The sequence below is a fragment of the Callospermophilus lateralis genome, chromosome 1 (assembly GCF_048772815.1).
Source record: "Callospermophilus lateralis isolate mCalLat2 chromosome 1, mCalLat2.hap1, whole genome shotgun sequence".
Lineage (NCBI taxonomy): Eukaryota > Metazoa > Chordata > Mammalia > Rodentia > Sciuridae > Callospermophilus > Callospermophilus lateralis.
Window position 1 is genome coordinate 214,190,435 of NC_135305.1, and position 13,959 is coordinate 214,204,393.

Sequence of the window (13,959 nt, forward strand, 5' to 3'; positions counted from 1 at the left end):
CCAGAATCCTAAGCGGCCGGGTGTAGGGCCAGGCCACTACCTGGGGACTCCAAGGAACGGGCAAGCTCTTCAACGCTGCCCTAAGCCCTGTCCATCCCAGTGGAACAGCGTCCACTTGATGCTTGAAGCATAGCTCTTGCTGCTCTCCCATGGCTACTGAGATTTTAGCTGGACACGTTTCTCCACCCTTATCTCAGGGGAAGCAGGGCTACCCTTCTTCCCATCCCGGCCACAGGTCTCTGTCCCTGAGCTCACGCCCCGCAGGACCGAAGTCCTCCAGACCTCGGGGATGGCCTGGGAGAGCTCAGAAATACTCTCCCAAATTAACAGGTGAATGACCACTCCAGACAGAGAATGTCACCCTTGACACACTTCATTAAAGGCCCCCTGTCCCTGCTGGTGGGCAGAATCACAGCCTTTGGGACTGGAGATGCCCGTGTTTCTTCTTTGCTAGCAAAATATAAAACCTGTTTCTCCTTTTTCTCCAAACGAGTCCCCACTGTTGGACTGGCATCGGAGACAGGCACCAGCGTTGGGCAACACAGTGGGAAGTGGGCGTGGCCAAGGGTGCCACTTCCCTGAAGCGGGTGGGGGAAATGCCAATTTGGCTTGGATTTCAGTGTGGCCTTAAATTTCACCGCTGTCTCCAGTGGCAAGACTGTGGATGTAAACATTAGGTGCTCAATCAGTGTTTATAAAATGGTCTTTCTGCAGGTTGAGGGGAGGTGGCGGGCCACACGCCCTTTGTAGATGTCATTTTCTGGGTCACTTTCTGCCCCCTTTCCTTCAGAGCAACCCCTGGGGCCTTCCTCAAGACCCTTCCGTGTGCCCCTGCGCCGCGGGATGGTGACCAACAGCCCCTCCCGCACCTGCTCTGGATCCCGGGTGCCCAGGGCCCCATCTCTGGCCATCTTGCCGTTCCTCTGCTTGGACCCCTCTCCACCCTCCACCCTCAGCTGGTGCTGCCTTTTCCAGGAAGGTGCCTGACCCCAGCCCATCTGTGCCATCACCTGGAAACCCTCACCACGCGGGGGAGCCAGGTGGACAGAGCAGGACGGACAGCCCCTGGGCCTGTCCAGCGACCCAAAGCCGGGCAGAGAACAGGGCTTTAATGTGGGGATGCGGGTCCCACAAGGCACGAGGCCCTCACCAGGACCAAATAAATAGCAATCTATCGCTGAGGAGGGCAAGGGGGGAGGGGTGGCAAGGGGGGAGGGGTGGCGAGGGGGCCTCCGGAGCGTGGGCGGGGCCTCGGGTGCTCTAATGACCCCGGAGGAGTCCAGTCCGTGTCACTCACTCTCGGAGTCAGAGTAGTCGGCCACCAGAGAGGAGCTCAGGCTGCCGGGCTGCTGTGTGCCTGGAGGGTCCGGCGCCTCCTGGGAGGAGCCTGATGGGGGCCGGGACTTGTCCTGACCGTTCCCCTCCTGCCCCCACTGTCCGCAGGTCTTGGGGTTCTCTGTCTCCTCAGAGCCGTCCTGGGAGGACGCGGGTCTGTCCTGGGTGGTGCCCTGAGGTGCCTGCGGCTCCCTGGACTTGGCCTTTTCGGCCGTGGGCAGGGGGCTCCCGGGGACGTCTCGAGGCCGCCGCACGATGCCCAGGTCCTCCACGGTGATGGGGCAGCTGCTGGGTGCGTACCTGCGGCCCTGGGCCAGCTTCTTCAGGACGCTGCTGGCCTTGCTGCTGGCGCTGCCGGGGCCCGGGGCGGAGGGGAACCAGGAGCGGCTGATGATCTCCGTGCGCTTGAGTTTCTGCTTGTCCTCGTAGGCTGGGGGGAGGGATGGAAGAAGGGACAGGTGTGGCTCAGGGTAGGGCGCGGAGGAGCAGGTGTGAGCGAGGCCTGGCACCAGAAATTAAATAGCTCCTCTCTGCCCGCCACACCCCTCACAGCCAGGCACCCCCATCTCTGCCTGCCTCACCCCCGGGAGCCCCCAACTCACAGTCCAGGGTGTGGAACCTGAGCAGGGAGGCCAGCCTGCGGTCGTCCTCGGTCTCGGGCACCAGGGGGATGGCCAGGCTGGCCTTGGCCTGCAGGGCCTGGTCCCTCTCCTCCTCCTCCTGGATGGCTTTTTTCTTTTCCTGTGAGGGAGCAGCAGGGGGTCAAGGTCACCGCCCTGCCTCTCCCTGACCCACTCCAGCTACTGGGTCTCAGGCTCCCCCTCCGTGCGAGGGAAGAGCCTCGAAGCACCCTGGATACAGGAGCCACTCTCCATGTGGGAGATGCCACTGTCACCGACACACAAACCAGGGCCCCTCTACTGTCCATCTAGACAAGATGGCCATGCTGCCCAGGGACGGCTGTGGCCCTGTAAGATGGATGGGGCTGGAAACACCTGCTGCCTGGTGGCGCAGCCACTGTGGCTTCCTCTGGCCATGCCCCTCCTGTGCTGGTGGTGACGCTGGTGTAAATAAACATCATCCAGCTGGAGGGAAGCACAGGGTGTGGCTACCTGCAGCACACAGTGCTGGTGACTAGTGACCGTCACTGACTTGCGTATTTACTACACTGTGCTTTCTCTTTCTCTTTTGTGATGGGGTTGCCCAAGCTGGTCTTGCATCCCTGGCTCAAGTGATCCTCCTGCCTCAGCCTCCCGAGCAGCAGTTTGTTATTTTAGAGAGTACAATTTTTATTGGTGGTGTTGTTTTAGTACTGGGATTGGACCCGGGGGTTCTCTACCACTGAGCCACATCCCCAGCCCTTTTAAAAAAATGTATTTTATTTGGAGACAGGGTCTCGCTGAGTTGCTTAGGCCTCACTAAGTGGCTGAGGATGGATATTAACTCACGATCCTGCCTCAGCTTCTTAAGCCGCTCAGATTACAGGCATGTGCCACTGTGCCTGGCCCAGCCCTTTTTATTTTGAGACAGGACTCACTAAGTTGTCCATGCTGGCCTTGGACTTGGGATCCTCCTGCCTCGGGCTGCGGAGTGGCTGGGATTACGGGATTACAGGTGTGCACACTGCGCTGCACTTGGAGTGAATTGGTTCTATTTACTATCATGAGTTCACTCTGATGCAGCCTCCGTGCCCGCTGCAGCCTCGGCACCTGGTGCATCATGGACTGGGTTGGCCACACCTCCTGCGGCAAGAGGCCCTGTGTGTGGCTCATCTAGCCATCAACTCTGTGTTACTAAAGGCCTGATGTGCGCACAACAGAGAATCCATTAGCACTGCTCAGAATGCGTTCCTGTCGTGGGGCGAGGTGCAACTGTGTGCACAGGATGCCACCTTGGCAGGGCCTCGTTAGGTTCTGGGAACCCAACAACGGGTAGACAAGAACCCTCGCTGAGCCAGGTGTGGTGGCCTGGCACACACCTATAATCCCAGCTGTGCTGGTTCAGGAGCCTGAAGCAGAAGGATCACAAGTTCAAAGCCAGCCTCAGCCAAAGCAAGGCCCTAAGCAACTCAGTGAGACCCCATCTCTAAATAAAATACAAAATAGGGCTGGGGAGGTGGCTCAGTGGTCGAGTGCCCCCGAGTTCAATCCCTGGAACCAAGAAACAAAAAACAGGAGCCCTTGCTGACATTGCAGTGGGTCAGCTGGGCAAAGCAGTAGGAGAGATAAGGACATGGGGTCTCGGGGAGGCAGAGGCAGGGAGGTCCGTGGGGAATGCGAGGAGGGCCAGGGGACGTCTCCCTGGGAAGTCACCTCTGGGAAGACCTCTGTGCGCAGGAGCGCTGTGGGTTCTTCTGGGAGAAGAAGGAGCAGCTCATGCAGAGCCTACGGCAGAGGAGTGCTCGGAATGACCAAGAGGGGTGAGGAGGCTGCGTGGCCCAGGGGCACCAATGAGGGGCAGAGGGGGAGGCCCCCAGGGGGAGGCGTGGATCCGAGGGCGGGCGCCTCCCAGATTCTCAGTCACGTCACAGCATCAAGTGGGGTTGCCGGGGAACTGATTAGTTATTGGGGAGGTGACTGGATCAATGCCCAGGAAATTGGGCCTGAGGAACCTGTTTGTCCCCTGTCATGGGAGGACACAGCCTGAAGGCGCTGTCTATGAGGAATGGCCCTCCCTGGACACTCATACCCCGGGGCCTTGGTCCTGGGCTTGCCAGCCTCAGGACTGTGAGCAGTCAAGGCCTGCTGTGGCCATGTCGCCGCCTGTGTTTCTGTTCCAGCAGGACGGGAGTGACCCACAGGTCAGAGGAGGACATTGAGGTTCTGGGGGTGAAATGACCTGGGGTGTGGTGGGGTGCTGGCTGATCCCGGCTCACAACCCACGCTCTTGGGCTCCACGCCTGCCCTGTCGGCCCCCTGGAGCCCCTGCCCTGTGCTCCTGACCAGGGCCCGCTCACCCGGAACCTCCGGCGCAGCATGCTGTTGAGGGCGAAGTCATCCTTCCACGCGCTCTGGGCCTCCTGGATGTGGCTCAGCGTGGGTAGGGCCTTCTTGAGCGCGCTGCGGTCCGCCTCCCCATGCTCCAGGCGGAACATGGCGTCCGCCTCCAGCCTCTGCTTCTTCTCGTGCTCTGCAGGGACCACCACAGTGCGGCTTGGGCCCCGCTCAAGGCCAGGGCCAGGCAGCCGGGCACGCGCCGGGCAGGTGGCGCTCACCTGTGGTCAGCACCTGCTCGTTGTCTGCCATGTCCCAGCGTTCCTCCTTGCGCTGGGCGCCGCTCACGATCACATAGTCACAGTTGGCGGGGTCTGTCTGCATCTCGATGTAGTTGACGCACAGGTGGCATTTCATCCGGAACCTGGGTGAGGGCACGGGCAGGAGTCGGATGCTGTGGGCACACCCAGGGACGCCCAGGGCCCCCATTTGCTTCCTTCCATCTACCTGCGATAGTCAGTAAGGACTCACTGGGCACCGACCACGCACTCGGGCTGTGTCTAGGAGGAGGGCCGAGGGTTAGGTGTGGCCCTGCCCCTAGTGCTCTTCTGACAAAGAGGCCACCTTGGGTCCCAGGAGCAGCTCAGGGGTAGAGCACAGGCCTGGTGAGCGTCAGGGCCCGGGTTCCATCCCCAGCACCGCAGAAGGCCAACAGGAGGAAAGCACAGGCCGGGCAGGGGCCGGCTCCTTCACTCCTTCATCGATGTCTCTCTGCCTTCACTCCCTCGTGCACGAGCTCGCTCATTCAACAACCTGAGACAGGCTGCTCTGTGCCAGGCTTGGTGCCAGCTGCTGGGGACGCTGCTGGGCAGTAGAGCAAGCCAACCTGCTCTTTTTCTGGCAGTGCTGGGGTAGAGGCAGGCCCTCCCTGCTCATGCGGACAAGCACTGCACCTGAGCCACCCAGGCCTGTTGGTTTTGAGACGGGGTCTCGCTACGCTGCTCAGTGCCAGTGAAGCTGGCCTTGAACTTGTGATCCTCCTGCCTTCAGCCCGAGTGGCTGGCATTACAGGCATATGCCACTGCTGATGCTCCAGAGGGGGACAAGTCACAGAGGGGTCCAACAACCGCACACTGTCAGCAGCTGAGTGCCACTTAGCAAAGGCTTCTGTGAGGGTGGTGACCGAGGCACACCTGGGGGGGCGGGAGCCCTGGAGGACCCGGGGGGGGCCTTTGGGAGCTCTACAGAGAGGGCCCAAGGAGGGGGCAAAGCTCCCCCTTTGTGGTCCCCTAACCTGACCCACACTGTTCTCGGTGCTAGGCGCTCCTACCTGTAGATGGGGGTCGTGTAGTAGTTGCCCACTTTCTTTTTCTCTGCATTGTACCGCACACCTGGGAGGGCAGAGAACGAGGCTCAGGCTGGGACCCGTGTCTCCTCAGGATGGGGACAGGCAGGCCCAGCACTGGAGGGGCCTCGGGAGGGCACAGACACCCACGTGGGAAAGGGGGGGGGGGGTCCTGGCTGCACCCAGAGGTGCTCAAGCCACAGAGGTGGGCCGGAGCCAGAGGGCCCGGGTTTGAGTGGGGCTCCACCACTGGCCACAGGCCCTCTTGACCACAGCTGCTGGCTCCTGCATGGGGAGCTACTCCGGCCAGGTGCCGTGCAGAGGGCTGGCGGAGCCGCAGGCGCTCACCCCTGGGCCATGCCCTGAAGGATGCATGTGGGCTTCCCACTACAGCATTAGGACACATTAGGACACAGGCATCTTGGTTTTCTTCTGTGGTCCCAGCTCCTAATTCCTCCCATGGCCCATAGAAATGAAAATCTCTCCCTCTGCCGTGGGTCACTCAACCTCTACCCCTCCCCAACCTTTCTGCCCTGGAGCTGGCCCTGAAGAAACTCTTACCTAGCCCTGTCCAACGGGAGGTCACGAGACCCTCCCCACCCCCAAGGGTCCTGCCCTATACCCGGAGGAGGACAGACAGGCCAGGAGGAAGCGGGATGGCAGGCCTGTCAGCAAACATGCCGTGCAGTGAGTTTCTGTAGGAACCAAAGGGTCAGGGTTTGGAAGCCTGAGCTTCCTGGAGGTGGCACCCTGGAAGCTCATGCCCCTTCCCACTCATCCCACGCGGCTCTGTTTCCCTGGCGGCTAGGGTCAAACCCAGGGCCTCACACGTGCGAGGTGAGCATGGGAGTGTGTCCTCCCCTGAGCGCCCCCAGAACTAATAAACACGTGAGTATATTATTGTTTTTGTGCTGGGGACTGAACCCGAGGGTGCTTTCCCACTGAGCTACATCCCCAGTCTTTCATTTTTATTCTGAGACAGGGTCTCACTAAGTTGCACGGGCTGACCTCCAACTCGTGATGCTCCTGCCTCAGCCTCCCGAGCAGCTGAGATTACAGGTGTGGGCCACCCTGCCAGGCTCCACGTTTGAGTCACATTTCCTGTGTTCTGTGAGCCACTCAAACAAATCAATTGAACTCAAAGAGCCCCGACATGTGGAGTCAGATCTGATCTGTGCTCCCTGCTGAGCGGGGAGAGCCAGGGCCCTGCCCAAGGCCTCACAGGGGCTGAGCCCTCCCGCCTGCTCCTGTGCACCCCCAGGGTCCAGGGAGAATGGCAGCAGTGAGAGTGCTGGAAGCTGGCCCGCACCAGGCCTCCGCACGGACCACGTGCTGTGTCAAGCACCGTGTGAAGCACACCAGGTGGGCCCTTGTTGACAGACAGCTAAACTGAGGCACAGAGGCTAGTCTCCTGCTGAGGGTCAGCCAGGTAAGAAGTGGCAGAGACGGGATTTCAGCCAAGGGCCCAGAGACTTAATGGCTTTGCAACCTGGTGTCTGTTCCCCGGTTCCTGATTAGGAGTTCCCAGGGGAGATGAGCCTCCCAGTGCTCAGCTTGCAAGTGGCTCCCTGTCTGCAGGGCTGAGTGGGGGAAAGGCAGGGAGACAGGGCAGGGAGGGAGGGGGGAGGGCAGGGGGGAGGGCCGCTGCTTACCCATGCCGATGTGGTTCTTGCAGCCGTCGCACCAGATGTTATACGGCATCTCGAATCTACAGAAACAAATAATTTCTTTTTGCTTTTTGCTCCTGGATGTTATTTTTTATCCTCGTTAGTTATTCACGCCAGCAGAACGCATTTTGTTGTATACAGATGGAGCCCAATTTCCCGTTCCCCTGGCTGCACAAGATGCGGAGTCTCAGCGGCCATGCAGCCACACACAGGGGGATCTGGTTTTGGCTTGTGGGGCAGGGTCTTGTTCTGCTGCTCAGGCTGGCCCTTAACTCCTGGGGCTCAAGTGATCCTCCTCCCCCAGCCTCCTGAGCAGCTGGGACCACCAGGGTGGCCACCGCACCTGGCCTGGCTTCACTCTGCCTCCCTGTCCTGCAGGTCTCTGCACCGTGGCTCTAGACTCCTGTCCAGAGGGGAGTCTGTGGCCGCAGCCCTGGAGTGAAGGCCTGCTTTGGGCAGTCAGTGGGACACAAGGGAGGGACAGCGTGGCAAGTGTGGGCCTTGGCCTCTGGAGGCCTGGCGGGCGTCTGCTTCCTCTTCTGAAGTCCACGCACTGCACCAGGAGGACAGAGGAGGCCGGGCTCATGTGCTGGAGGCAGAGTCCAGCCGTACAGGACCTGCCAGTCCTGCCCAGGAACTCCCCAAGACACAGGGGGGCCCGGGCCTGCCCTCCATGCCCAGCAGAGGCCTGCGGACGGGCCGGCACTGACGGTGTTGATTCCGACGTGCGGCAAGAGCGGATCGGGACGGGGCTTTCTGCCTCACAGAATCAGGGCCCCAGAGCACCGGGCCCATGAGAGGTGCTGAGCCTGAGGCCAGGGTGGTGCCAGGGTCTTACCGGATGACGAGGATGCCTTGCGACAGCTTCCGGGCCCGCTCCCGAAGCGGGTGGCTGTTGTGGTATCGATTGAGGGAGCCATGCTGTGGGCAAGAGCGAGGGTCAGCACTGCAGGGCGGGCAGCTCAGGTCTTCTGCGGCCCACAGCTCTGGGCCAAGAGGCCAGCGGGGCAGAGGCCTGTTGTCCTACCCCGTGTGTGGGGTGGGGTTGTCAGAGATGACACGGGAGGCACAGAGGTCTCAGGGAAGCAGGGGACCTGGAATCAGGAGTTCAGCTGTCCCTCCGTATCCCCAGGGTGGGCTCCCGGGCCCCAGGGACACCCCAATCTGTGTGTGTTTGAGTCTGGTATAAATTGGGGTAGCTGATATCTTGCGCTTAAATCAGCACTAGAAACGAACACAGGGCATGCTCAGCACAGAAGCCGCTGGAATCCCCTGGAGGTTCTCAATCTGCGGTTGGCTGAATCCAGGGACAGGGAACCTGCAGGTGGAGGGCCGCTGGGAGGGTCGACAGTCCTGCTCCGTTTCTGAGCTGAGGGAGTGACGTGGGCAAGGAACCTCAGTTTGCCCTTCTGGGCCTCAGTTTCCCCGTGTATCAGCGGGGCTACTGCTCACTATCACCTGCAGGTCTGGTGGGAGGGTCGGGAGAAAGGACCGCAGTGCCAAATGCTCACTAGGCACTCTATGTGAGTGACCTCATTAATCACCCAAGGATTCCGTGAGGTCAGGTTGTACTTTCCTTCAGAGTCACCACTCCAGAAAGGAGGAGTGCTGGGCCCGGGAGCGCGTGCTGGGGTCCTTGGGCCTAACTTAAGTGCCTTCTGCATGGGGAGGTGGCCATCAAGTCAGGTGAACACCCCTGTCCTGGGGAGAGGATGTTCTAGTTGGGGAGATGAATAACATGCAAACAAATGAATCATATGCCAGGAGTTAAAATGGCGGTGGAGATTAAAGAGAAGCAGCAGGTGACGTGGTGGAGAATGAGCCAGTGATCAGGGAAGACCTCTGCAAGGAGCCTCAAGCAATACAGGAGATTCGTGTCAGAAGGAGGAAAAGGTTCCAGGTGCAGGAGCTAGGGCCGGGAGGGCACTGGACCTGACCCAGAGTCCGTGTGCTCAGCCCCACTCGGGCACAGACGGCAAGGTCACTGAGGACAGCCACATGTTACCAGGGATGAAGAAGACTCTAGAGCAGACCTTGGGGCTCCCATCCTGGCCCCATGTTCACGGGCACAGCGTGAGTCTCTGCTGAGGGACGTGGAGCAGGCAGGGAGCCCGCACTTACCTTCTCGGGGTTGAAGTCCGGAGGGTAGTACTTGTTGACACCTTTCCTTTCACCCTGGAAAGCAGAAGAGCCGTGATTTGGAGAGGGCCTGCAGGAGACCTGCCCGTGCCGCCTCCAGGGACCGGACCTCCTACAGGACTGGGTCCAATGTCTGACCAAGCAGTGGCTACCTGGTGACAGGCCCTCTGTTGTCACACTGGGAGTCCCAGAGGTGCGGAGCCTCACACTTCACTGTTTGGGGACCATGGCTAACAGTAAGAAACGCAGAGGGCCACTGGCTTACAGTGGTCCCACTCACAACAGCAAGTGCTTGACCATGGAGCTGCAGCCCCAGGCCCTGGACTAGTGATTTTTGACTTTACAACAGTGCAAAAGCTCAGAGTAAAAACCACACTGGAGATTTTGCAAGTGAATCTTGCCACAGGCCACGATATTCCCTGTGAGCCCATCTCCTGATGCTGAGGGCCCCAGTCACCCCAGGATCCGAGGGTGCGCTCCCTGCTAGGCTGGAACATGGGCAGGTGTGCAGACTCGGCACGTGTTGACCTCTGGTGTCTTCACCACAGTAAGCCGAGCGCTTCGGCTTTTAACGTCACCACTGTGCAGACACACACGTAATGCAGCTAGCCCAGGTCTCATCAGGGATCACGAATGGGCACATGTCCTTGTAAACGCTGGCATCACCCGCCCAATGGACCTAAAGACCCCTCAGAGCGCGGCTTCTCAAACCTGGCTGTGCGATTTGACTGTACGGCCACCTGAGGTGCTTCAAAAGTACGGACACCAGGACCCACTTGGGCATGGTGCTTGGACACTGGGCCGTTCAGCAGCTCCCAGGAAAGGAGACACAAAGCCCAGGACACACACATTCCAGGAACACACCTCTCAACAACCGACAGACGGAAATGACCCAAGTGTCCATCAACAGATGACAGATTTCAAAAACGTAGCCCAGGTTAGGGACGTAGCTCAGTGGCAGAGTGCTTGCTTGGCACATGTGAAGCCGAGTTCCATCCCCAGCACCACCCAAAGAAAGTCCCTGGGTGACCATTTTAGTGCATAACGAAGGCTCAAGCCTACCACACCAAAAGACCACAATCTGGAGTTTGAAATCACCAATTACGAACAATCCCACCTGTATGCACAATTAAAATGCACCGATTAAAAATATGGAAAAAAATTACTACCTTAGAGCTTGTGGAGGATGAGGACAGGGCCACTCTGGGGACCCCAAAAGACCCAGAGCAAACCACAGGGAGCATCAGGCTATCTACTCACCATCTTGGGAGCTGCCTAGGGTCCTTGCCCTCGAGGCGGTCAACCTGGAGTTCCTCTGTCACTGCGTGGACCAGTCCTGCCCTCCTGCAGGGCCTGGCAAAGGGACCTCAGGCTTCCCTGAAAAAAGGCCAAGAGGTGTGGGCTGGCGGTGGTGCTGGCTCTCAGGAGCTTCCTGCCACGTGCAGGCAGCCTCTGAAGGCAGTGCCTGTGGGATCTGAGAGAGTCCCCGCTACGTGGCCACCTGCACCTCACACCTCACCCTTCTCATCCCCGCTGGACCCTGACAAGGTCCAGCTCCCGTCAACTCTTTCCCAAAACACAGGGAGTCCTATTTCTGCCCTCAATTACCCTCACAAGGCTCTCCCCACGGTGGTCCCGGGGACTTCCTGGAATAGGCGTGGATGTGACACTCTCCAAAGGAAGCCCCTCCAGCAATTCCCATTCCTTTAGAATCAATTTGTGGGCCCTGCCTGCCTCTTGGAGCTGTCTGTCTCCCTCTGGCTCCTGTGTCCCAGCGCTGGCTTCCTGGCCGTCTTCAGAGGCCCAATGCAACTGGCCACGCTCTTCCTCTGCCCCTCCTTTTTGTGTTCTGCAGTTCTGGGGATGGGACCTGGGCCTCGTGCATGCTGGGCCAGCGCTCCACCCGAGCTGCACCTCAGCACTGAAGACGTGGGTTTTGTTCTCTTTCCTCTGCCCTGAATGCTTTTCCACAGGCCACGTACTGTCAATGCACCTTACAGGCTGTCATCTTGGTCAGGTGGCCTGTGCTATGCGTGCCCCACCCAGGGCCTGGCCCTAGTGGATGCTGACTGGAGACTGAATGAAACAACTGATGGAGGTTTCAGAAGTGTCCACTGGGGTGACCCAGGTACTAAATGTGCAGGCTGGAGGCGGCAGGCTCCCCCCAGGGTTTACGGGAAAGACTTTTAGGTCAAATAAAAGGAAGTTCTAGTTTACATTTAAGAGTTCACAGCTGGGCGAGGTGGCCCAAGCCTCTAATCCCGGCAGCAGCTCGAGAGGCTGAGGCAGGAGGATTGCAAATTCGAAGCAGGCTTCAGTAACTTAGCGAGGCCCTAAGTAGCTTAGTGAGACCCTGTGTCAAATGAAAGTAAAAAAGGTGGGGATATGGCTCGGTGGTTAAGCACCCCTGGGTTCAATGCCTGTTACCAATAAATAAATAAATAAAGGCCAGATAGTTAATGTTTCTGGATTTTTGGCCCAGAATGTCTGTGCTCAACAACTCAAAGCTCTCCTCAGAGCCAAACTAAAGATATGCAAATGATGGGCGTGGCTACAGTCTAATAAAAACTTTTATCTATGGACTCAAAATTCGAATTTGAAATTGCTACTACCTGTCACAAAATATTATTCTTTGGATCTGAACCCACAATGATTTAAAAATTTAAAACCATTCTTTACTTGAATATTGTACAAAATCAAATGGGCCGAGTTTATCAGCTCTTGCCCAAGAATCACGAAGACTGATCTCTAACTACCTATTTAGCCTACTTATGTATATGCTCTCTAAAGATTTTTTTAAAATTAATTTTGGTGATAATGGAGTTTGAACCCAGAGGAGTTTTACCACTGAGCTACATCCCCATTCCTTTTTAAATTTTGAGACAGGATCTCCCTCAGTTGACCAGGCTGGCCTCCAACTTGGAATCCTGCCTCAGCCTTCAGATTAAAGGTGTGCACCACCACACGGCGCATGTTCTTTGATGTTCACTGAGGGGCAGGCAGGGTGGAGTCTGAGGAGGAGGAGGAAGAAGAGGAGGAAGAGGAAAAGGAAGAGGAGGAGGAGGAGGAGCTGATACAGCTAAGTTTAGTCTGCATTATGCTACTATTATCTCTGGATGACCAATGAGGACATGGAGAAGGGTGGGATCTAGTAAGCTGCCCAGCCTCGGAAGCTGACAGCAAAGATTCTAAGGGAGTAGGGGTAGGGGTTTGCCCAATGCAATGCCCATGATGTAAACTGTTCTGCCATTTCCTTGAAACTATTTTCGTGTGTGTCCCTTTGAATGGGATTTTTCCAAGGTCTGTTCAACCCTAAAAAGTCCTTTTTACCAATGAAATAAACTTAAGTGCCCATGCAGGATTTTGGGGGGGGGTGGGGTCACAGCTCCCTGGGTTTAAATCCCAGCTCCACTCCTTACCAGCTGGGTGACCTTGGTCAGTGTCTGAGTTTCCCTGGGCTTTTGAAGAGTGGATGATGAGGACAGTGGATGACTGTGGGGGTTGCTGTGGATGAAGTGATGCACGGGAAGTGCTTGCACAGTGTTAAACACGCAGCTCACAGGAGCTGGATGTGTGTCTTCAAGTGTTTTTACCCCCCGAGTGAGTGGCACCGACAAGGCCACAGGACGGTGGATGGAAATCCGATCTTCAGTGTCAAGAGTACTGACCCCATTTGCCCAGAGTCACAGTGTGAATTTGGATCTGGCATCTGCGGAGTCCTAGATGCTTGACGTAAACCGCGGATTCTCTGTGAGCCTCACTTTCCTCCCCTGTAAAACGGGGGAAGCAACCACCTGCTAAGGCTGCCTAAAGACCAGGTGGGCTGCAGCGTCGGGGCAGCGCCCGAGGTCGAGGTCAACGGTGGCAGTTTTAGTTCTCCTACCCACCGTCGCCACTTCACCACGGCTTGGCAAGGTAGGGGCTGGCTGGTCTCATTTTCCAGGGGAGAAAACGGAGCGGCCCTTGAGGCACCGTAGGGGCCAGGGCAGGGTAGGGGGCGCCGCTGGAGCCCTGTGAACTCGGGTCAGGCGACGCGGCTGGCACCTCAGAGCCCCACTTTTCCCGAAGCACCGTCCGCAGGTGGGCGGTGGCTAGACCTCCGGCTCCACGCAGCCAGCCCACCCACTCACCAGCACACCAGCGTTTACCTGCCCTCCTGCTGACGTCACGCCGCGACTGTGCCCGGAAGTGCGCCCGGCCCGCCAGGGAGCGGATCGCCCTTCCCGCGTGACGGGGACGCCGGCGTGAGGCGGGGCGAGGCGGCACGTCACGCTGATTGGCTGGCTGCCGAATAGGACTCGCCCTCTCAGCCCCGGGAGTGGATCAATTCATGACTGCCCCGCCCAACCGCACATACGTCACGGTGCCCCACCCCCGTCCCCGCCCACTCCGCGAGGCCCAATCCGAGGCCCTCCTCCCGACACCGCCCACCAGGAGCTCCGTCTGGCTCGCTGAAGCTGGAGAAGCCCGGTGGGCTCGCTAGAGCAAGGTCCCCGAGTCAAACCAGCCAGCCGCCGCCGCTGGGCCACACCCCCTGCCC

At 58.6% G+C, this 13,959-nt stretch overlaps 1 protein-coding gene across 2 annotated transcripts; it reads right to left on the reverse strand.

Annotated features, from left to right (window-relative positions):
* Positions 1-68: 68 nt before the first annotated feature.
* Yju2b (YJU2 splicing factor homolog B) lies at positions 69-13,652 on the reverse strand. Of its 2 annotated transcripts, XM_076847873.2 has the most exons (11): positions 13,568-13,652; positions 10,680-10,796; positions 9,402-9,455; positions 8,119-8,201; positions 7,266-7,321; positions 5,599-5,659; positions 4,550-4,692; positions 4,292-4,464; positions 1,938-2,076; positions 1,636-1,765; positions 69-658 (listed from the first exon to the last, which is right to left on the reverse strand). In XM_076847873.2, exons 2-11 carry the CDS (start codon positions 10,680-10,682, stop codon positions 628-630), a joined length of 873 nt encoding a protein of 290 aa, XP_076703988.1. In that variant the 5' UTR covers positions 10,683-10,796; positions 13,568-13,652; the 3' UTR covers positions 69-627. The 2 variants fall into 2 exon arrangements, with proteins under 2 accessions (XP_076703988.1, XP_076703987.1); XM_076847872.2 differs by lacking the exon at positions 69-658 and having other exon boundaries at positions 1,089-1,765.
* Positions 13,653-13,959: the final 307 nt, after the last annotated feature.

What these genes read in the sequence shown, in the direction of transcription:
- Yju2b (XM_076847872.2), bottom strand. An exon ending in CGGACTTCAACCCCGAGAAG is followed by an intron (nt 8,202 to 9,401) that starts GTAAGTGCGGGC and finishes TCTTGCCCACAG; the next exon opens with CATGGCTCCCTCAATCGATA. An exon ending in CAAGAACCACATCGGCATGG is followed by an intron (nt 5,660 to 7,265) that starts GTAAGCAGCGGC and finishes CTGCCCTCCCAG; the next exon opens with GTGTGCGGTACAATGCAGAG.